This window comes from Bactrocera oleae, chromosome 2 (assembly GCF_042242935.1).
Source record: "Bactrocera oleae isolate idBacOlea1 chromosome 2, idBacOlea1, whole genome shotgun sequence".
NCBI lineage: Eukaryota > Metazoa > Arthropoda > Insecta > Diptera > Tephritidae > Bactrocera > Bactrocera oleae.
In genome coordinates this window covers 52,371,674-52,397,345 of record NC_091536.1, presented here as the reverse complement: position 1 = coordinate 52,397,345, position 25,672 = coordinate 52,371,674, and the positions used below count along the sequence as shown (strand labels likewise).

Below are 25,672 nucleotides of genomic sequence, written 5' to 3'. Positions count from 1 at the left end.
CCTTCCATGAGCAGTACACTCCAAAGCACAGTATAATTCACATTGCATATTATGTACACTGTTCATACATACATACCTAATATGTATGTAAAATCTGGCAATTTGTAGTGATGGCGAGCCTATGTATTAAGAGTGTTTAATAAATCTTTCTACTTACTTGTACTCATGATATTATTAGTATATACTTTTTGGTAATTTTCTTAATTTATACAAAGTAAAATATAATTCCAATACAATAGTTTCAATACAATTATTTGAATATTTTGCTATTATTTTAAACCGCATTATTTTAATTAAAATATCTAATTATAAAAAAAATGCTACGCCCGAGCAGGGACTTGAACCCTGGACCCTTGGATTAAAAGTCCAATGCTCTACCGACTGAGCTACCCGGGCGACATTATTTCAGTTGCCACATGTGATTATAATTGTTGACTGGGAGCCAGTTATGGATGTAATGTTTTTTTTAAAAAAAGACCATTCGTTCGAACAATTTGAAAGCCACTTACCAAAAATTTGCTTCTTGTTCTTAAACTCGCACAACTTGTTGCTAGAGAGATGATAACCACGTCCTCTTTTTATATAAACGTTATGTTTCAAAGTGCTATAATAGCTGATATTTCACCGACAATATCGGTAAATTTCTGAGATATATTATCGAAATACAGAGATAATCTTTTCTTGATAAAAGTGAATTCAATATCAAGATTTTTGACTTCCGGTTGATTCTATACCGAACATATCGGTTAATGCTATGTAAATAGTATGTAAAATGTATGTATTAGCAAAATTAGGTGAACGTATAATATTCGATATACTATAGTTTAATGCCGAAAAAGTGTGAAATTGGTTCACGAGTTATCTCAGCACCGATAGAGAAGATCTATATTCATGCTTCCTTTATTATAACTCTATTTGCCTCCCACCTGAGGCTATAACATTTTCCCATCTTCCTTGCAATTTGTGGATTCTCTCCCAAGAAAATTGCGCCGGTTAGGCGGTCAAAAATGATTCAGGTCAATTTATGATACCAATTTTTGTGAACCGGTTTATAGTGAGGGGATCAAAAGGAACAAATGGTAGTCAGAAGGGGCTGGGTCAGGGTTATAAGGTGGGTAGGGCATAACTTCACAGGCGCTGTTTTCTGACTAGCTTTTAACCGGTCCTGCAACATGTAGCGTTGTCATTGTGGAAGATTATTTCCTCATGTCTAGTCGCAAATTCCAAGCGTTTTCACCAGCCACAAGCCGATACAAATCCGACTTCTTTTTGCATCCTTTCTGACATACAAAATTATCTTTCAATGTTTATTGTCTTCATTTCATATGGCAGCCAATTTCCTTGCTTTTGAATGTATATATGATTTCCTCTCCATCTACTTTTGCGAATCAGTGCTATTGCCCTGGAAACTTTAAATATTTGTTCTGCTTCATATTTGCGTGTAAATATATATTAGGTACGTATATAATATATATTTCTGGGCAGATAAATAGCCAAACTATTTTAATATCAAAATATTATATCTAAAAACATTCGGAAGAAGCTTACTGCCTAGAACGCAGTTATAAAGTATGTTCAATTTTAAGTAACATAATTAATTATTATTATTTTTATTTAATTCGTCCCACTGTAAGTATGACGATGTTGGTTCGATGACGTCGACTGTTTTCATAACCTTGTATTCAATGAACGTTCAAGGACAGTAACTTTCCAACGCATATTCGGAATATTCGAACAATGGAATAATAATCAAATTTGAGTAATGCCAAAAGTTTACGCATCACACGAGATCTTCCCTCAGCTCTTATATACACCATACAGTGATTTCCATCCATTTTGATTTTTCATCTGACTTTATACCGTTTACATAACTGAAGTTTTCTTCCGATTAATATGACATTATATTGCAACAATCTTTAATAAAATAGTTGTTCTCTTACATTCTTGGTCAGTTGTATTGTCAGCTAACCCTAATTAGAAATCAATTGAATGGGTTGCATTTCTTATCCCGAAATGATGTCAAATACAATTAAAACAACAATTATCTCTGGAAATAGACAACTACGATTTCAAACAGATTTCATAAATTTGTTTGCTGATTTGTAATCGATTATACCAATATATCAGCCTAAAGTAAATTTTTTCAAAGAATAACGATTCTCCTTCAAATTTTTATATGTATGTACAGGGTGGGTTTTTTTTCGCTTGGTACTCTGAAAAATATGTATGTTCTTAGGCACCTCTAAGGAAGTCTCTCCAAGTATTAGCTCTTATTTGTAAGGAGAAGGTTCTTCGTTTTGCAGTTTTCAATTTTGTTCTTATCAGATAAAAAAATCTAAATCTCGCTCCCAACTACTTGAAAAAATAAATCGTTTCATACATTTTATAGGAAATTGAATGCTCTGCACATACTACGTCTTACGTAAACATAACCGTTTGGAAGATATTAACGGTTAAAGTTTGAATATTTTATGGATATTTTTAAGCTATTGCATAGCTTCTATCTCGGGCTTTGAGGGCGAAGACTGAATCAAGAAATTTCGTAACGGAAATAAACCTAACACGCTCACAAGTATGCGCAAAACGTTTGCATTTAAGCGTATTTTCGCATTAATTATTAGCGTATGCTTAAGCGGAAACAAATCAATTGAAGAGACAGCAGGGTGATTGAAAAATAATAATATTTTAAATTTAATAACAACTTTTTTAAATGGTAAATAAAAATATGGAAATTAATAAAAATTTTATTATTAAAACTAAATTATTCAATATTTGGAGACATAATATTAGTAACATTTTTATTAAGCTATTGCATATTTTTGATCGCGGCGACCGAAACAAGAAATTTCGTAGCGAAAATAAAAGTAACACGCATAATGTTTGTATATCTGTTTATATGCAACATATGTATGTAAATATGTACACTAATTGATTCATGTGAAATTTGTGATAAAAAAATATAGTGAAAAAAATGAGTGAGTACTCTATATACATACATATGTTTATATATATTTTTTTATTATCACAAATGCTCTTAATATCGTTTTTTTGTTAAAATTTTTTGAACGAATAACCGTAAAGTGGGGCTATTTGGCACAATTTTATACAAGAATCTTGTCTACAATGTTTTCTATTTAAGTAGCAAATTCCTTTTAATTTTTTTTTTTTAAATAGTAGTAGCAAAGAAATAAATAATTTGAATTAATATCAAAGGAAATAAAATACTGCATAAAAAAATAAATAAATTGCTTAAGTTGATAAAAATTGCTGTGCAATAGCTTTACCGCGGCAGTCCCCGAGTGCCACACGTATTTTTTTTCTTATGAATTTCATAACTCAATGAAAAACAAATCATTATAAGTCGGAAAACGCATAGTTTTGCAAGAAATTTACTGCTCTACAAAATGGTCCTTAATACCAACATTAAACGCTCTTCATAAATTTCGTATATATTTAGATACTATTAAAGTGTAGGCATTTTTATTCGATGGAAATATTTCTACTAAATCCTGAAATATTGTATTTAAATAAAAAAATAATAATGTAAAAAAAAGTTCGCCCGAGCAGGAACTTGGACCCTGGACCCTTGGATTAAAAGTCAAATGCTCTACCGACTGACAAATATATAGTAACAGTTTTCTCCATTGGTTCACCACGTCCTTCTTGCTCCATAGAACACCCTTGAAATACGAAATTGAAATTTTTTAAAATATTTTATTCATTTTGTTCTTTTTAATTTTTTAATCTATGCTTAGCTTAGTTTTCTAAGTATTGCATTAATATAATCTTACACTGTTTAATCGTATGTTTATTTGTATTGCGCACTACATCCTGGCAATTGATTTATCTAAAGACATACATATGTACGAGTTTGTGTGTACGCACGCATATTACATAATACATATGTAGGTAAATATGGAAATATAAACTGAAGCCAGATTGCTAAACTAGTGCGTTCATTGAAATTGTTTTTGAGATACATATATTATGTATTACACTTTAATTTCTTTACATGGAATGCAGCATTTTTATACAAATTGGTTTGATAACTGTGTACATACATACATTTGAGACTTACTTAGCCATCTTATATCTATCGATATTTTAATCGCCATTTATACTGATATTGCAAATCTCTTATGAATCGAATTTCGCCTTACTAAACTAAGATAAAACGACTTTATTGTAGAAATAAAAATCGCAATACGAACAATTTTTGCTAAAATGTTTTTAAAATTAACCTTGTCTTAACTGAATTACTTATAGATGAAGCAATTTTTTCAATTTGTTTTAGATTATCCCAATATATTATATAATATATTTGATACGAATGCACTAACCTTATAATTAGATAATTAAAAGTCTACTTACATGGTCGCACATTAATATAAACCTATTTATGTACATGTATGATTTTAGTACAGTATTTATATTTTTCAAGTTATTCGTTACAAATATGTTTGTTAGTAGTGTCTAATTTTGCAGTTTAAGTTGCAACTTAGTTTATTCTAAACTAAAAAAAAGTATTGTTGTAATTTTTATGCAGGTATGGAATTGGTTTAAAAAGAAATACTTCAAAGTCCGTATGGGTGACAACTTCATATTTACTAATAACAATAATAAAATACATATTATATATGAATAGAATGGTCTCTACAAATTTCACAAAAAAGCAAAATTGAGAATTTCTGGCAAACGTTTTCTAAGTTTGAATATCAGTACAGTTTTATATTTAATTTTTGTTTATTGACTACTAAACATGACCTGTTTTCCCCGAATTTGTTTCTGTTATTGGTTAATGAGTTATTATTTATAAAAGATTTCTAAAATCACGTACTAGTTGCGAACTTTGCTAGTGCCTGGAAATTCTGAAAGTTCAGAGTCAACAAAAACAATTTAAAGCTATATTATAAAAAATTCAAAATTTATAAAGATACTTTCAATATATACAAACATGAAAATAATTTTACATTACAAAAATGAGTACGCTAATAAATAAAATATTATGGGGTTTGTATACTATTAAATAAAATTAAGTACTGCGGCTCATACTAAAAGACTTCGTCGCTTTTAAAATTGTCAACACATCTCCGCTAATTTCAGTAATAATCAAATGTTTTTTTGAAATACTGAAGTTTGAGAGGGACTGGGACTGATATGATAGATAAAAATTAATTCTGAAACTGAAAACTTTTACTGAAACAGTTCGAGAATCACTGTATTATTCTGCACACTGGAGATTAAACTACATTTAAACTAACACAGCACTGCCGTCGATGTTACCCTTCCTTCATTTTTTACCATTTATAAAAAAAATACAAAAATTTATTTAGCCAGATATTTTTCTAATAATTCAGCTTTGGAAATATACTAATCATCGCAGTTTTGAGCGGCCGGCAGTGCTGATGGTTTCCTTAAAACTAATTGCTTTTCGAATACTGCTTAGAGAATATAGCGGTTTATCATACTGGACGGTTTTCGCAATTTTACGAAAAAGAGGAGGAAATGCAAAGTCTTTAGTTTAAAGCTTTGTCAGTCCATTGAGGTACTTATAACTTATAAAGGGGAAGATTTTCTACGTGAACATCACGAATTCACAAGATTCCAAATGAAACTAAATTCCTCTGTTGCTGACCAGTATCATAAACCTGCACGAGCCACTCTTGGAAGTTTCGGCGATAAGTGCCAAAGTTCCACGAAAGCTATATTCATTTTTAGAGGCTCGTTGCTTGCTTAACACAAATCAGTTGCATTCAGAAATTATCATCGTTGTTCTTGTTGTTAGCAGTCGCTAACAGCAGCATTAGCAGCAGTCTCGAAGGCATATACAACTTTATTGCAACAACAACATTGTCATCTCTCAACAACAATACATATTACAACCACTAACGATTTCGTCTTTGAACTCCAGATCTGCAGTTTCTGCATCTTCGCACAATTCTTTACTTTCGCAGAGCTGCAGAATGGAATTACGTTCGGACTTGTGGATGTGGTGATGATGTAGCGGTTGTTGCTCTAAATATTGTTGCTCGTATTGGTGTTGTTGCTGTAGAAGTTCGTGTTCATGTTGGAGATGCAATTGCTGTTGATGTTCTCTGAAGATAATTTGAGATCAGAACTCTTGTGGATATTTGACACATTCAGCATTGGGGGCGGTCGCAGAAGCGAATAGCGAGTTACCGCTGCCAGTAGCGACCCCAACGCCGGCACCACCGCCCAGGGCTATGCTAGATTCTTGTGTGTTTTGTGTCTGATATCCGCCAGCTGCTACACTAGCTGCTGCCGCCGTCTGATATGGTTCCTGATACAACTGATTGAGTCTCTAACCAGTACCCGAAAAGTGCCACGCGTCCTATGCACTCAAATGGGCAAACTGTGACGGATGAATATCGAATTGATGATAAGGGTGCCCATAAGGACCCATGTGATATGGTACAATATTCATAGAAGCCATCTTGTGCTCTTTTTTCCATTTCATTCGACGATTCTGGAACCAGATCTTGATCTGTCGTTCAGTGAGGCATAGCGCGTGGGCAATCTCAATACGCCTTCGGCGGGTCAGGTATCGATTAAAGTGAAATTCTTTCTCCAGCTCTAACGTCTGATAGCGGGTATATGAGGTCCGTTGTCGTTTCGTCTCGCCATTGGCATTAACAGTACCTGTAATAAAAAATTAAAAAGGAGTCCAATAAAATAATGAAATGCATTGACAATGTGAATGACTGAAATATAAATCGTCTGAATGTATAGTAGCCAAGTGTGCCGGGTGGCTAAAATAAGTTATAATGAAATCGTGGCGGACTGCCAAAAAACCTAAATGAGTTCATGAGGTTCTTCTTTTTCCGGTAACGCTAAAAACTAGTTATTTAATAATATATGTATATATATTTATATATATGTATGTGAATTTGGAAAATTTAATATTATTAATGCTACTCAAATATAAGCTCATTGAAACGACCCTAAACAGCGAAACATTCAGTCAAAAGCGACATTTGCCAACTTTCCCAGCATTTAAATGGAATGCCACGACTGTTATGCTTCAGCCGAACGTGTGTATTGGTGCATGCACGAGTCCTTGACTAGACGTGATAGTAGCAACAGTTTTCATTCTTCTTCCTTCTGGTATTGACTCACTGCCACATATTTCTTAAACACTGTTGTATTTATTTTTTTATTTCATCATTTCGCAAATACATGTTGTATTTTGCCTTCCGCAGATGCTTTCTACCCCTGATTAAAAAGCCAATAATATGTGTATGTTACCAGAAAATACTTTAGTAAATGGAAATATACAAATAAAAATGGTTTACTACAATACCACACTTCACGCCCCCTCATTAGAGTCGACGCGTTTTGGCCTTTTCTTATAGTAGTTAATAATAATAAAAAGGTAAAAGTCGACATTATCAGCCGTACATGAGCGACTCCAGCTCTACGGCAAACCTATGCCAACGATTGTTTTACTGTGTTGTTTTGTTGTGCATTCATTGATGCCATATAGTTGGGAAACTACAAAAACTTAAACAGCAATCAAGTCTTTGGTCTAAATTGCGCCTTGACACGTGATTTTTTATGAAAAGCACATCGTGTCTAAAGACAAGAAATTGCAAACTATAAATTGGGTGGCACGCGCCCACCCTATGACCTTATGGTATTTCATCTATGAATGAGATGTATTTTCGGGTAGATGGATTATGATAGTATCTGTCAAATGAATGGAAAGTCACTCTCTTTTATAGCAACTATTCAATATTATACAAAGTCAAAATTAACAGAACTAGTTTTTTGATTGCAAATATTGGTGTAGGCCTAGATGAGTAGGCGAAGAAAGGTTGCACTCGCTTCGCTAGTTTAGATCAATTTGAAGTATGGGTGATTGTCATCGGTGCAATGAAGCGCTCTCTTCGTAGGGTGTATTTCAGATAAAAAATTCTAATTGTCGATTACTCAAATGGCTGTGAACGCCTGCTGACGCCTTCGAAACACCTCCGTGAAGGTATGTGATATGAACAGCTAAAATGTAAAATAGAACAAACGAGACGATAAAAAAATGACGAGTGTTTTTATGTATCGAACATAACTCGGGGATGTATAAAATTTGTAATAGAAAATTGTTCATCAGCAGTAAGCTTCGATACCACACTTTAGTGTTTTACAAACTGCTTTAAACATGTAAATATAATATAAAGGGTTGAAAGTATTGTGTTACAACTATAACAACCTGGTTTGTAAAATAATAGTATTTTAATTTCGTAGGTAATATAGCTTTTTCATGATTATACGTATGTTGGTATATTTATTTGTTTAAAATTTTACAAAAAGGGTTTAGGGAAGCGCTTCTAGGTAAAATAAATCTGTTCAATAAATAAAAAATGTTCAAGTAAATTACTTCATTGATGATTACATAAACGTTTTTGTTAAAATAATATATCTGGTAAAGTAATCTCATAACACTGGCTGTCTTGATTTAATTTTTTATGGAAAAAATATATATATATTTAAATAGCATGAATAGCAAAAAAGCGTTTCCCTTGTTTTAATTAGATTTAAACCGTATGCAAAACTGCTAGACAATAATGTATCGTAAATGCCTTTCTTTAATGCGAAGAGTAATAATGAATGTATCTTTGTTTATAAAAAAATCAATAATAAACTGATAACAGTGTATGTCTTGTAAATAAGAAAATAGCCTTGAAAAGGTCACTTTCTCACATGTAGAAGCAATCCATGTACATATGTGTACATAAGTTTATATGAACGTTAGACGGGCTTTGTTTTGACGCCAAACCGCCAAACATGTCGAAGCATATCAATCAGAGGGAAAATCTAAATGGAATTTCCGATTAGACTTAAAATTAATTACCACTCATTTAATTAAGGTGCATTTGAGTGTGGCAACCGCATCACGTGTAAACATATACATATGTCTATACAAATGCACATGCCTTACGGACTTGGGTAACATGCAGAAAAGAAGACGAATAGCGAGAGGAGAAACAAAATTAATGCACACGCCTTTATTGCGTTGAATTACTCTATTTTGTGCACTATTGCACATATCCACATACCCATTTTTATGCAATTTATTTGGTGTGCACTCTTAGCACTTTATTTCTTTTATAAAAAGACATGTGTGGGGACATGTCAAAGAGCGCGCCAAAAGTAGTAAAGGAAAATGGAAATAGAGAGAAGGAAAGTGGTAACATATACATGTACATATATTGATAGTACATGTGCCCCAGCCGGCATCTATGTGAACGGGTTAAAACTAATGACCAAGTCAGCAACGTGTAGACAGTAACCAGACGCGTGGCAAAACAATCGGCGAGCAGAGAGAAGGAACAAGAAGATTGACAACAACTTCAGTGGTCACAATCAGCGGGAGTATCTACATATTTACTTGTAGTTTGTGGCGTGCACAAATATTACAAGTTCATCACTCATTCGCTGTTCTTCGTCTGAACTGGTGAATATTCGTCCGTCGTCCTATATATGATACATAAGTACCTATGTATGTATAGAATTGTTCATACACATATTTATATAAAGTATTTTCAACTAACAGCAGGCTATTTCTATGCCTAAAGGGGAAAACGTAGTAATGAAATTACTAAATAGTAATTTACTTGTATATTTAATAAATATATAGGATTGAATGTACAAATAATCGGTACGAAAGGTCTAAGTTTTATACTATTGCAACATGTTGCTACAGAGTATAATAGTTGTATGTATCACTTAAAATTAATCAAGATCTATATGGAGTTATTTATATATGTATAGATGATCAGGTTGACAATACGAGTTGAATTCCGAGTGACTCACTGTCAGTCTGCCCGTTCAACCGATAACTTGAGTAAATATTAAGATATCTTGATGAAGCTTTGTACACGTATTCCTTGGCACCCCAGGAGGGTTGATGTTGTCAACGGACGTAATCGGACCACAGCCACGCCCACAAAACGCCATTAACGAGAACATATAAAGCTGCAAATTACGATACAAAACTGTGATTTGGTGCAACAAATCGCAATAACGAGAGGCACCTTTGATTTCAAATTTTTAAAAAGTATATATTTCTCAAATCATTCAAACTATATCAATCAAGTTTCCACAGGACAAATAATATCGACACCTCTTGCGACTGCGTAAATAACCACAAACTCTCTCCACAAAACCGTTTCTTTTTAAAACTACTAAAAGTGCGATAAATTAATAACAAAATTCGTCAGAGAATCAGAACCGATGACCAAAATTCGACGATGGGCGTGGCATCGCCCACATTTGAGTGATATCACCTATCTCCAGACCTATTAGACCAATTTCAACTAAATTTGGTACATAGAATTATTTTGACATTCCCATCTTAAGGTGTGATGAAGTGGGTGAAATCGGATTGCAAGCACACCTATTTCCCATATAACACAACTTTAAATCTGATTTGATTTTTTCACTTTCCAGTAAACCAATCAACCACCAACTCTGCATGAATAGTGCCTTTAAGCTATATCATTTCAGGTCTAAAAATTGTCAAAATCGGATTATAACTATCCCAGCGCCCAAATATCGGACCACAGAGCTTATGGCTGACTTTTTACCAAAAATGGGTTGAATCGGGTCAATATTTCCCTTAGCCCTCCATATACCTATAATAAAGAGTTTCATACTTCTGGCTGACTTTATGACCCATATATCGGTCAATATGTAAGTTCATCTCTGTGGCTAAAATGGATACAATCGAGAGAAAACTTGTCCTAGCCCCCATTTAACTAATATCAGGATTTTCAAACATCCGGTTGACTTTATTCCTTATATGTTGTCGTTGGTATGTGAAGTACCTTCATGAAACTCAGAGAGCATCTGTTTCTGTTAATAATATGTAGTAATGCCAAAAATAGATAAAGTTGGGTCAATGCTACACTTACATATCTCACATATACCTTATAAAAGATTTTCAAACTTCCGGTTATACCGTATGTATCGGTCAATATGTAAAATATCTTATCAAAATTAACTGAACGTATAATATTGGATATATGTTCAATGCTGAAAATATGTGAAATCAGTCTACGAATTAGTCCAACTGCCATATATTACATACTTATAATGATTTTCGTTATTCTAACAAACCTTATGTCGAGTACGTCGGTCAGTGTGGGAGTTATTTATTTATAAACTGTTCTAGTATACTTGAGCAATGTGAAAGATTAATGCAACAGCCCATATCTTTCTCTGTCCTCAATATACACTGTATAGTGATTTCCGACTTCCCATCGATCTTTAATCAAAATGTGTGATATTTTATTGAAATTAAGTGAACAAGTTTTCTTAAATATTATATGATTTAACGCTTAATATGAATGGAATTGGTTAAGACCTTAGTTCGAACCTCATATCCTTAATATAAAGAATTTCGCTCCTCTTGTTGACGTTTTCCATATCAACTCAATTTAGCCTCTTCGGTAAAGTTTATGTCAGATAAATCTCATTTGAGAAAGATTTTAAAATAAATTTCGCTAACGGGAAATAAAATATATTTATACAACTAATTTGATTTCGTCGAAAAATTAATGTTGAATTCTTCTCCTGAAGGTATTTCCCCGGTTTTGATCCAAGTTGCAAGAGAATAAAATGTTCGGTTACATGCGAACTTAGTCCTTCCTTACTTGTTAAATATTAAATATTATCAGGTGTTGGCAAAACTTCATATCAAAAAAATGTTGTAAAATTCAATATACATCATTCACGAAATAGTGATTCGTTTACAATCATATTTGCTACCTTATTAACTTATATTATTATAGGTCATTGACTCACTAAGTTCCATTACTATATTTGTTTCGTGTATATGTGATATAAACTCAATCAAAGAGGCTACATAATATATATATATTGTGTATATTGAGAAAAAACTCAAAGTAGCCCGTTTTGGCCCATTTCCACAATATAACATACGAAAGTCAGGATAATATTATGCATTAGGTTTGATTGAAATGGGTCGATTGGAACCTGAGATGGGGTGGGCGATGCTACCTCATCGTACAATTTTTACACCGATTCCTATAAATCCCTTAAACGCCATTTTGGCTATGAAATATAATGACACTATATAAGGAGGTGTAGGAGGGATTCGTGCTCAGCAAACTTGTTTCATATCGCTTTAGTGGTTTGTGAGCTATATACATTAAACCTATTAGGGGGCAGAGACAAGCCTTTGCGGGCATAAAGCATGCAAAGAGTCCAGCTTTTATTAAAATATTTAAGTTACTGTATAACTAAGTTTCTATAATTACATATTGAATCTTCAAGAAAGGTAATTTAATTAACATTTTTCGCAAAAGAATTTTGTATATCTTAATTAATAAACAGTTCGAAAAGGATACATTCAAATTCTGTTATAATCGACTTAAAGCTCACTTATTTAGAAACACTTAAAGTCTTTACATTAATTGACTGTAACATGAAACCACCTCTACTAACACAATGTAAGTTGCTGCACCCAATCAAAGGAGCGCACTGCGAGAGTCCCACCAAAACGGTGTAAGCATTAGACAAACTGTCAGTTAGGTTTTCAAAAATTATTGAAAAACTAATATTTCTTGTTTTCCATTAAAAGTTTTCATTTTTTCACACAAAGCTAACACGAGGTGAGTGTTTTCGAGATGTACTTATGTATGTGTGCATAAATATAATCAAAAATGTTTGTGTGGATTGTGGCATTGTTATATTGTTGTTATGACCACAATAGTTGGCGTAAATGGACGTGACAGGTAACCCGCTTGGTGGCAAATATACCTTTATGGACTTTTAACGTACAGATGCACATACTCATCTCATATCAGTGCATACAAGAGTGAAAAATAGTAATATGTATTCGGTAAATATGTACATATTTGCGCATACATATAATAAAGTAAGAGGAAAAGTTGGTAGACGTTTACGATTTAATATTCATCTTACTGTATGTACTGTATATGCGGCATACATTTTTTTTTAATAATATTAAGAGTTTTCGATTGTAGGGCATATGCGCATATGTATGTACGAGTTGTACATAAATCAATAAAATGTATATTAAAGCACAGGCTTCTGAGACTCTGATAGTCTAGTATAGCAATTTCAAAACATTGGAAAATGATTATCGAAATTCGGTGGTGTATCACACAAAACAAGAAATTGTTGCTCCATTTAATTGCAATTTGACTGTATTTCCATAATTTATTGAATGCGATTTAAGTTACACGTTTGCTCAAATACATACATCTCCTTTTTCTTTTAATTGCTCGTGTCATTTGAAAATCGGTTGGAATAATATACATACATACAATTATATTGCTATAATAACATATGATACTCGAATCAAATTTGTTGAAATAAAGATTTTCCTTTGAAATGATTTTTTCCCTTCCTATGTATAACAATAATTTTCAAAAGATTACAATAAAGGCGAAAATAGGTCCTTCTAAAAAGATCATTAACGTCGCTGATATCTATGACGTTTTTACATACATATGTACACATTGGCAAAGTAAATAAAATAATATATATATGGTATAATATAATATACATACAAATATATCATGCCATAGGTATATAGCGTGTGATATATTATATAAGGCGCTAAGTAGTTTGTTATAGCCTATTGCCAATGGTTGCAAAACAAATCTGTCATTACCAATCGTTGCCGCTGTCTACAAAAGAGCTTGGTACAAAACAGAAATCGTTGCAGCAATAAGCATACTTATCGTAGCATCACAGCCGCCTAGCCGCCTAGCCGCACGGCACCTGCCTTTTAATGTCACACAACGCGCTGTGCATGTTGTTGCATTTTGACAGCGTCAATGTCCATTTCAAGCGTTTTACAACTTTGTCCCCATTTCTTAAATACCATAAGACAGAATGTATGCAAGAAAATTATGTTAGGGCAGCGTCTGTTTGTCATGTGCATTTTTCGTCTGCATGCATCGGTGAAAGAGATCCAAAAACTTACTTTAACGCTCTGTTTAACTTTTACTTTAATAACGAGATAGACACATCCTATTGCTATTATCACCTATGACAATGTAAAAGCTGTTAGGCCAATTTTTTTCACTAATACTAATGGTATACATACACATGTATATGTATATATAAGTATATAAACACTTCTTTTTATAAGCAAAGGCCGAATTTAAATGCGAAAATGCTCAGTTGCAAGTGTTTAAAAAAAAGCACTATAACTTTAGTAAAAAGATTGTGCAAGTTTTAACGCAGAAGTTCACATGAACTTGTATTTTGGTGTAAGACAAGTGGCTGGCTAAATTCAACTTCACAAAACTGACAGCAGATTAACATATCAGTTGACAGTTTTTATCTAAAACGGCTGATCCCGTTCGAAACATATGCAAAATTCGTACATATGTATATACAAATTTATAAAGTGACACAAGACAATGCTAAACAGCGACAAAAACAATAACATATTATGCGGCTCAGCAACAAGTCAAGGCCCAATGCTTTTGTGTCTTCTTCGAATGGCCAACAACGTATAGAACAAATGCGCTTTTTTATGTAGAACTTTTGGCAGCGTTCACACAGTGGCAGCACTCAGCTAGCATTCAAAGCGCAGTACCATTGTGGATCAACAGCATCCATTTAGCGATCGTATTGTCCCGGATCAGTTATTACCTTGAATACGCCAGCTGTGCTTAGTGGCCACACTGGTTCGCAACTCTTTCAGTCATTTGCAATGAATATGATAGGTGCAAGAGAGGTAGGGCGTATAGACTGCAGGGAGAATTGGCAATTCAAATTTTAAATTGTATTTTTGTGTACCGCTTTAGGACAGAATTTTGCAAGCCTTGAGGAATTTTGATGGTATGCAAAATAACACAAGTATCGGCAACGATGATGACAGCCAGTGTAACTTATTGAGTGACATGGAATTAGCATAGGGTAAGCTTGGCTCAAAATCAGTTTTCTAGACTATGCGAAATACGTAAAAATCTCTATTTGAATTCATCGATTTGAAAAGAGGAATTTTTAAGGAACATTTTGAAAATTTAAGATACCCAAAACTATAGAAAAGATTGTTGCCAACATAGTCGAGTCTACAAATACATAAATTTCAACACGACAAATAAAATTTTTATTTCACAAGTCACTTTTCCAGGTTAAACTCGATGTAATTTGAGGTTGTTAAATACAGATCTCTAAAACTAGCTGACAATGTATATTTTGCAGATAACTAAATAAAAGTCTATAAGATTATAAGCAACTAAGTAATAAAGGCAAAAGATTCATTAGAGTTGTATATTATTGTATATAAAACACCACAATTCTTTACGAAATTAAGAAAGGTGATATTTTAGAAACGTAGCGAAATACTTCGTGATAGACTTTTAGCATAGCGGAATCCCTAGGAACTGTAAGGCTGAAAACTTTGCCGAATCGGGTATTAGTTTCATTGTTTTCTGCGGCTTACTGTTTGACCTCACGTAAGATAGTACGCGTGGTTGCAAGGTATTTATGGAATGGTGTTAGACTAAAGGATTAAGAGGTAGGTCTTACTTTATGAAGGCAAGGCTCTTACTCCTTAGCCATTCAAGCGAACTGTCTGGTGTCGTACAGCATAACCTCTCTTAATACGTTAATAAGCAATACCTCAGAAATATGAAAAAAGAGCTAAAGTTCTGTTAATATTCAAAAAAATTCGTGTATCATGAAAAGCCGAATTGCTGAACCCCCTTCCTTTATATTTCTTTGCAATTCGTAAGAAGATCTAATGTGCTTTTTTCGGTTTTTTAATAAATTTAAAGGTTACCATATACCTTACTATATCTCAATATTTATATTATATATATGTATGTGTATATATATATAATATGGCAATTCATCGTCTTATGTATGCAATTTTCTTTAATCGACCAACAAATTGCATTATGAATGTTTTTTTTTGTAAATTTTTTCAGTATATATTATTTAGCTGCTTACTTCACCTTAAGGTGTATAAGTGTGTAAGTACTTAATAACTAAAACAGCTAAAAAAAACAACAAAACGGCAAGAAAAAATGAATAGAAACATCGTCAGCGAACGTGGCAGTGCGTTTGGTGATCGTAAATAAAAAAATGCAGGTAGGTTGTCACTTTTGCTTGTAATTGTCATTTGTCAGATGTGGTGATATCTACAAAATTTTAACATTAAGCAAAACGCATTGAAATGAATATTTTTATTCTTGTTAGTATGGAGTCGGGGAAAAATATATACTTATGTGGGTTTCGTTGTCATTGTCATTACATAGTCGACGTTGCCAACAACGTGTGCGGCTCACAAGTGCACTAAGATTTGGACAGCTGATCCATCGATTCGCATAAATAAAATTGCAAGAAGTCTTTAGCACATTTATTCAGTGATGCCAGATATTTTAGTCGATTTAATATATTTTTCTGGTAATACTATCTCTATTAAAGGTATTATCTGTATCTAATAAAACAGGTTTTTGTATTTTTATTATTGTTAGATAATTTGTAAATTACAAGATATTACTCAATACGTGAGAGTACCTCATTACAGCAGTAAAACCGTTTTCTATTAGGTCTGTTTTATTATTCAATTCTTATAAATTCATGTAACCCTTTTATCCGAGTCTGTGTTCTATAAATGTAGGTGAAAGTGAGCACATCCCATATGCCCAATATAATGAAATTCGACCCTATGGCTGTCTTTGTACTGTACGTATTGGTCAGTGTTATAATGCAGTTACCCACCGACGTAGAATGTCATCAAGTGCTACTTTATGAGAATACAAGTAAATAAGAATGAAACTTATACACTAAGACCAGTTCATATTGTAAAAGGGTCGTCAGGTCAACAATTAATAACAAGTAATAAGAATAAAATTAAATAAGTATATAATTTTCTTTTATACTCGTATAATGGAATATTGTTCATTAAATATAATAACATGCAATAATTCATTATTCCTTTAAAGTGTTTTGATGATGCTTAGATTCTACTTTCTTTATATACATCAAACACATATTAAGTTATGTTATAAATTAATACAAATTAACACTGGGGCACTAATAAATGGCAACACGGGTCTCAGACATGATTTTTTACATTTTATATTTCTTCATACGGCATGCTACACTTACGACCAAGTTTACAGTTAATTGAATCATAAGAGAGACCCAAGTGAAAGGGACAATGTGAGCCAGTACCAAACATGAGTAATATCGACCCATACCTTCCAGTACTAATATGACTAACATTATAATTTCCGTTGGTCAGTTTGAATTGAAAGTAGATACATATTTCCGATAGTCTCAAGGATAAGTGAATTAACCGCAATCATTTCAGAATTCAGCCAAATAATTGATGTGTAATATTGTGCTTTTTACAACGTTTTGCAGAGAACTGAAAATATGTTGCACACCTCAAATTTTACCTAATTACGAGATAATCTAACGTTTGGCTGCACTCTAACTTAGAGCTTTCTGAATTCTTGTTTGTTACTAAAAATTTTAGTCGTTTAGTCTAAGATCATAACACATTTATGAATGGAAGCGCGATAAAAAAGAGTATCATGTTCATTATAATTGATTGTTAAATTTATAATGCTCAACTCAGGTCTCCTATTCAGCTCGATCACTTTACTTGATCCTAAATCATTTCATTTCCGATCTGACCACGAGACAACCTCACACCAGCATCAACTTCTGCAAGCATCACTGACATTCGAACAAATGTAACCAAAATAACAACTGCAAGAAAAACAGTGAAGAACAAGGAATCACAAGAGGTGGCATGGCTGTCAAAACGAGAGCTAGAAACCATTACTCACATTCGAACGGGTCAGATTGGCTGGAAGCAACTTTAAGCTGTTTTATTATAACGGAATGATTTAAGACAAACAAAGTATATTAAACATTTTTGGTATTTGGTTGAATTCTTCAGCACTTATTAAACCTAAAAATATGTTGTTAAACGATTTGTTTACGCACCGAACCTCGCTAAATATGAACATTTGGTTCGATAAAAAATTTTAGTTTACTTCGAAAATCCATAAATAAATCAGAGCGCTCTGTGTTTTGTGCTCTACAATGGTTAAGTATGTCGAGCTGAATGAAAGAGTAGTGGCGGCTGGACTACACGTGATATGTGCTTGCGACACGCATGAGCAGAGCTGGATGAAATAAATCTTCAAGCTATGCGCATTGGAAATCAGTAGGGCCCCTTAGCATCCGACAACAAAGTAAATCGTATATTCGGTAAAAAAATGCCAAGACGACGGCGGGCAAAGTTATTCTTTGAATATCAGCTCGATTTCGGATGATCTGAACGCAGCGACCACTGTGGAGGCAACACAGTCGGCAGTAAATAACATAAATATTCAACTTGAAAATGTAGATTGCGGTGCTGAAATAGCATTGTGAGTTTGTTTGAGAAAGGTGTCGGTGGGGTCGACGGTGAACAAATTGGTGGCAGCCCAGCAGCATCGGGTTAATTTCTTTCGGAAAACGAAAATTAATCAAATCGTATGAGAATTTCGTGTCATGATAAATGATTCTTATTGAAGTGAGGCGACATGATGCGACAAATGATATTACGATTGCTATGGCCACAACGATAACGTTTTCGGGGGGTTATATAATACGCACAGTCCCATGAAGCACTTGACGACTAACTGAACGCCACACATATATGTGTATGTATTTATGTATGTATAAGTGTTACTGTTCAAGTTAGAGGTATGGTGTAAGCACTCAAAGCTGAAATTGTTGACGGGAGTGTACGAACTCAATATGACGAATGTCGTGTATACGTATGTATTTGCGTCTGTAGTTTAGCAGCAACAGGTGGAAGCTGCAGATTGAAAAAATACATGCACAATTGTTTTTAGTGCCTACAATGTTTACTTTTAATAGCAATCGTGCAACGTTTTAGTACAAAAACAATTACAACAAAAGTTGAGTATCTTACCGAAGTGTTGGTACTGTTAAGTGAGTGAAAATATTTGCCATATATTCAATCATTAATCAAACGCTCTTGAAAAGATGTTATTAGTGTCCGCAAATGGTAAATGATTTTCGAGAATACTGACATTGCGAACACGACGAAAAGTGAAACATGCAAACAATGCACAAAAGAGACGGTGACTGCCATTGCTCCAATGAACACATTTCGCACCCACAGTATTAGGAAATTCTACAACTTCCCCAACTTTAGAACATGTGTTCTTCCACACTTTTGGCTTTGCATTCTTGCCTATTTTAAATTCAATAGGGTGATTCATAATATGTTTTAGTTGTATTTAAATAAAACTGTATAATTTTAATTTGAAACTCGATTTTTTACACGAATTATAAAATGTTATGTCGTTGAGAAAATTTGTCAAATATATACAGTGTAAATACAATGTTTTAAAATTAAAAAGGTATACAATTACAATACAATTGCATATGTGTTTATTTTATTCGGAAAATCTTATTATGAACGTTTATCCTCTTCCCTCTTTTGTCTTATGTTACGAACATCAATTTACAGTTTTAATACCAAACACCATACGTAGTGAATCGTCTTAATATAATATTAAGTTTTTTGTGATATTTTGCTTGGTATTTTATTGTTTGTGGGTGCTTTGGTCTTCTCTTTTGAATTTTCCTCTCAGCCATGTTTTGTACTTAGTGCTAAGTTTTTGATGAAAAATCGAAATTATGTCAGAAAGTAAATTGATTGTTTCGCTTTAAATTATTCTTTCTCTAAAATCTCTATTCTATGTGTCTTTGTAACAGCAAAATGGACAAAAATTTCGCACAGTGTGTCATTGTCTCCGAAAATTTTACTCAAAATAATACAGTAAAAGTTTCAATTTGTTTGAAGAGAAAAAAATTATTTAAAAATTAATTTTTATTTTTGAGAAATAAAGTTTTCAACATGCATTGAAAGAATATGTCAAATGAGTGAAATGAAAATTGTGCTCGCCCTCAAATGCTTAAAATCAAACTCCTTAATTTTTTTTTGTTTTAATAATTTTATTTAGTTCTCAGTCTTTAAAGCTCTCAACCTTATTTAGTAGTAATTTTTAGTGTTTTGGTTTGTTCAAGTGTAGTTTTACATATTTATTTTATATGAAAAATGAAATAAAATTAAATCTAGAATACTGTACCACTGTACCATTTAATAAAACCCACTCTAAATAATATTTAAATCGCGCCTACGTTCCCTTTTGAGCTTTTGAGTTTGGGCAATAAGAAATTTTCGTCGTTCAGTCAAGTGTAATGACATCATATGGTGACTGTGCGGGTGTTGAAATCTGTGCGAGTTTTTTCGCGAAACAGCTGACGTAGTAGAAGTAGAAGCTTCATTAACTGCAACTGTGTGAAGCGATGTGAAGTAAGGTTAAAGAATGTGTGTTATGTTATTTCGTCATTTTCATTTTGTTACGGTAACACTAATGTATTGTAAGGTTTCTTTAAAGTTAGTTATATTAAAAATTAATTCAAATAAATTCATTTATTATTCATTCATTTATTATTAATTTGCCTGCGATTATGTAGAGACCTCGATTTTAATATTACTATTATTTATACCCTGAACAGGGTATAGAAATTTTGCCACGAAGCTTGTAACTCCCATAAGGAAACGTCAAAGACCCTATAAAATATATATATAATTGATCAGCAGGCTAAATTTGGGTGTATCCGAACATTTTATACTCTTGCAGCTTGCATTGATCGAAGTCCGGGAAATTCCTTCAGGTGCTGGCAAAACTTTATTAAAAGAAAAAATTGCGAAAAATTAAACATCCCTTATTCGCTGAAATCGTGAATAAATTACAATCAAATTTGGTTTTTTCTTGACTTATACTTGTATTGAAGGCCATAAACTTAGACTTAGTTTTATTTCAATATTTTAGTTCGCGGCAGCTAAAATTATATTAAAACACCTTCAAATGAGATATATGTATATATGTGATATTAACTCGACCGAAGAGGCTAATTTTAGTTGATGTGGAAAACGTCAATCAGATAAACAGAATTCATTATACTTGTATTAGGGATATGCGGTTTAAATTTCATTAAAATATTACATTTTGACCAACCAAAATGGTTTGAATACAGGTGGAAAGACGAAAATCATTTTATTGGGTATATTTTGGATAGAGAAAGGCACGGGCTAATTGCATTAATTTTGACATTGCTCAGGTATAGCGATAATATATTTTGAAGAAATTTTATATATAAATAATACTCACAGACCGACATACATATTAGGCATAAAACTTGTTAGAATAACGAAATCATTGTAAGTAGAATATGGGAGTTGCGAGTTAGTATTGACCTAATTTTATCTATATTCGCCAATACCCCATACTAACATGCCAGCTACTAATTAAATGCTCCCTGGATCCTTCACATAACATCACCATTCTATATGGTTTATAGGGGCTAGGTCAAGTTTTCACCCAATTTTATCTATTTTAGGCACAAAGTTACACTGTTATTAAAAAAACACGCTCTGTAATTTTTATTGGGATAACTCACATATTGGCCAAAACATGTGGTCCAAAATCATGAGGAAGTTCAAAAATCTTTATATTAGGTATATGGGACACATAACATAAACATATTAAAAGAATGTTATGTACTGAATTTGGTTGAAATCCGTTGAACAGGTCCTGAGATAAGTATGTGATTTCCCTTAAAAGTGGGCGGTGTCACACCCATCGTCCCATTTTGTCACCCGTTCCTAAACAGCCCTCTTGTGCCATCCTGGGTGTAAAATTTAACGTCTCTGATGCATTTAGTTATTGATTTATCACACTTTTAGTAGTTTTTAACAAAATCGTTATTGGTATTGGTTTGGAATATATATACATTAAACTAATTTGGGGGCAAGGGCACGTCCACGTTTTAAGGATTTTCAAACCACATGTGCCCCTCTTTAATGTAATACGTTGTGCCAAATTTGAGTTCTGTATCTTAATGGCGTTTTGTGGGCTTGGCAGTGGTCCGATTACTCCCATCTCCAATACCAACCTTCTTACGGTGCCAAGAAATATGTGTACCATTTTTTATCAAGAAATCTCAAGTTTTACTCAAATTACAAATTTCACCGACGGATGGAAAAACAGTCACCCGGATTTCATCCTGATAATGTATATATGTATATATAATCCTATATCTAAATATATTAGTTTTAGGTGATATAAACAACCGTTAGGTGAACAAAACTGTAATTCTCTGTAGTAACATGTAGCAATAGTATAAAAAGGAAGTTCATGTATAATAACACTTCATTTTCTGTTAGTCGTATGAGTTATGTATGTATGGTATGGCCATTTTTGTGTTTCAATTTATCAATCTAATTGATTTAGATGAACTCTTATTCGATAGCGTAGGCCTTTTAGAGTTGCCGACTACAAAAAAAAAAAAAATAGTTACGCTTCATCTGTGTATATGAAACGAGTTTGCATGTACACATATACATATTTGCATATATTCTCCATTAAATGACAGTTCATAATTGCAATTTGTCCTCACAATTTCGTCGGTCTACACAGATAAATACACATATCCAAGTAGGCGGTAGATGGTGTTGATTGTAAACTTGTAGAAGACGGTAGAGTGACGGTATTTTATTATTACCGGTTCCATTGTTACACATTTATTTTATTTATTAATATTTTATTTCAAAGTATTTTTAGCACTGTACAAAAGTAAACCAAATTGTTTGGTGGTAATGGAAATCACAATTAACAACACTAACTTTTAAGTAAGGACTATAAAATGTACTCGTATATAAATATATAAAGATGAGTGCCCATTTAACTCATCTTTTACTTCAAATATTGGTTGGTAGTGCTGATCGTGGATGCTGTTGCAGCTATTATGATCTGGCTCGAAGCACGTATCCATTGGTGGAGCGACGTAAGCGCGTTCGTTCCACTTCGCGCTTCATTAAAAGGCGGGCGGATGCGAACAGCGTGATTTTTGTGGTGATGTGCGCGTGTGGGTATAATGCTCTGTACCATAGTTGGCGTACTTTTTACATCTCAGTGTAACAAAAACAAATTTGCACATGCGCGCCTGACTTACTTGACTTACTTGGGAAAGTGAGATACCAAACAAAAAAAAACCCCAAAAAAAAGCTGAGAATAACTTGTATAATGAGTAAATAAAAAAATCAAATCATCTTTTGTGGTGCTCAAAGATGAGATGAGCGAGAAGCTCTGTTTAGTTAGAGGCAAACACATGCAAGGTACAATGATCGAATATTTTTTGTATCTTTTGTAGGTTTAAGATTTTTTAAGTTTGACATGTAGTGCTAGCGGCCATACTGGATGTATCTTGGTAGTCTTTATGTATACATCGGCTTAAATACATAGATATGTATGTACCTACACATCTATGCATGAATGATATGTACACGAAATTGATGGTTTGCACTGTTAACAACTACTAGTTGTATGTGGCAGTCTCTTTTGCTCTTAGTCATGTTATGAATTTATCAATTTTAGGTAATCGTTAAAAGTATGTTTTATTAAAATCCAATTCGTCTACCAGCATTTCTTAATCTGCTTAAACAGAATAACTTAAATTTACATATTAATTAATAATAGCCGGATGGTGTATACATCGGCACATAAATTTCATTCAGCTCTGAATTATTATTTAAAGTTTTTGTATGCATGCATTATTTCAGTCTGATTAAACAACCTTTGACTATAACATTGCTAATATATTTATTCTGAATAATTAAAAATAAATCAAATCATATTAACTAATATATTAAATTTATGTTAGTATTTCAATAACAAGCGCTTAAAAGTAGTTAGAACCTCTGCAGTAAGAAAATAATTCAACTGTTAAAAAACACCCAATTAAGAACTGATATTGCAATTGTTTGTGTACAAAGCCATCAAAGAAGTTATTGCAAATATCTATGTATATGTACATGGACTAGGATCTTTCACGTGTATGAATCAATTTGAAAATTAAGCTCCATTCAAGTTGACTACTAAAATTAAATCCCAATATGTGCTATTATCTGGAGCTCATTTACTCGTAGTTGTACACACCTAATGGAGGATTGTGAACTTTCATTATTAACTGAATGAAATCGGATTGGCTAATCTATATTTTTATAAGTTTTAGGGCCGTTTTCTCAATATCTGGTTAATATTTTCCTTAACCACTGGTAGATTAACTGGATTATTGCTTTAACTGACAGATAGTTTGCTTATTGTGAATGCGTGGGGAAAAGAGTTCAGAAAACTTGCATTGTGAACACGCAAAATTTTGTTAGTGTCATGAGCCGTGTAAATATGTGCATGACGAGGAAAGGCAAAGAGACCGTGCCGCTCGTGCTCGGGTGACACGCTTTGTGCTCTTTTCCGTAACAGCTCGCTGCTGCTCAATTCGGAATTCATTTTCATTTTGAAACTCCTTTAATGGTTGTAGTAGCGCTCGGTTTCAAAGGAATATTTACATTATATTCAGAAATTTAAATGTTATTTTTTGTATGTAATATGCATATTTGCATTCAAATATAATATATGGTATTATGCATTACAAGGTGCGTTTCAAAGTAAACAGTAAAAAAGTAACAAAGTAAACTCTAGTGGCGCCATCTATATGTCGACTAGTGCGTTAGAATCTGCTATCCTTTATCGACTTCCAGTAAAAATTTCATTTTTGTCATCGGTGCGAAAATGAGCTTCGAACAAAGAGCCAACATTAAATTTAGTTTCAAAATTGGTAAAACTTTTACCGAAACGTTTCAATTGATGAAACAAGTTTATGGCGATGATTGCCTATCCCGCAGCAGAGTGCACGAGTGGTTTCAACGTTTTCAAAGTGGTCGTGAGGACATAAATGAGAAATGAGCCGAAACCCAAAAAATCGCGCCTGGAGAAGTCAAAAGTGAAGACAATGCTGATTTGTTTTTATGATTCCAAGGGTATTGTCTACAAAGCATTTCTTCCACCCGGCCAAAACGTTAATGCGGTATTCTACCTCGGAGTTTTGAAGCGTTTGGTGCGCCGTATTCGACGTGTGCGGCCCGAATATCGCGAAGATGGAAGTTGGCGTTTGTTGCACGATAATGCGCCGTCTCATCGATCGACGCTTGTGGCCGATTATTTGACCAAAAATCACATTTTAACAATCAACCACTCCCCGTATTCACCTGATATGGCACCGTGCGGCTTCTACCTTTTCGGAAAAATGCATTTGCCGATGAAAGAAAAGCGTTATGCAGACGTGGAGGCCATTCAAAAGGCTTGCACCGGCATACTGGCGGCAATACCGGGCAACGAGCTAAAACACTCGTTCGACATGCTTTTGGACCGTGCAAAAAGCTGTATTAAAGCAGAAAGAGACTATTTTGAATAAAATGAATTGATTTTGCCGATAAAACCATTTGTTCTGTCTTTTTTTTAAAGTCCTGATTACTTTGGAACGCATCTTGTATATAAGTGCCATTTCTTTTCTAATAATAATAAATTTATTTCAAATGATATTGAACCTTTTGTAAACAGAATCTCTGCTGAAGCCACTGAAGACTTCAATTGTTAGTTATTTTTTGCAAATGGGGCAATCGTACTTTTTCATATTTTCTGTGCTGGTGACGAAAAGATATTTATCACAATTACGACACGCGCCAAGCAAAAAAAAAAAAAAA

The 25,672-nt window shown here is 33.3% G+C and overlaps 1 protein-coding gene and 1 non-coding gene across 2 annotated transcripts in view; both read right to left on the bottom strand.

The window, feature by feature from the left end:
• Positions 1-323: 323 nt before the first annotated feature.
• On the bottom strand, positions 324-396 carry TRNAK-UUU (transfer RNA lysine (anticodon UUU)). Its single transcript has one exon. It is a non-coding gene; the product is annotated as a tRNA-Lys (tRNA).
• Positions 397-3,694: 3,298 nt separating this feature from the next.
• Scr (Sex combs reduced) overlaps positions 3,695-25,672 on the bottom strand; it is a 45,922-nt gene continuing 23,944 nt past the window's right edge. The window contains exon 3 of the mRNA XM_014238343.3: positions 3,695-6,660. Coding sequence (XP_014093818.2) covers positions 6,353-6,660 — 308 coding nt within the window. The 3' untranslated portion in view covers positions 3,695-6,352. The remainder of the gene's footprint in view (positions 6,661-25,672) is intronic.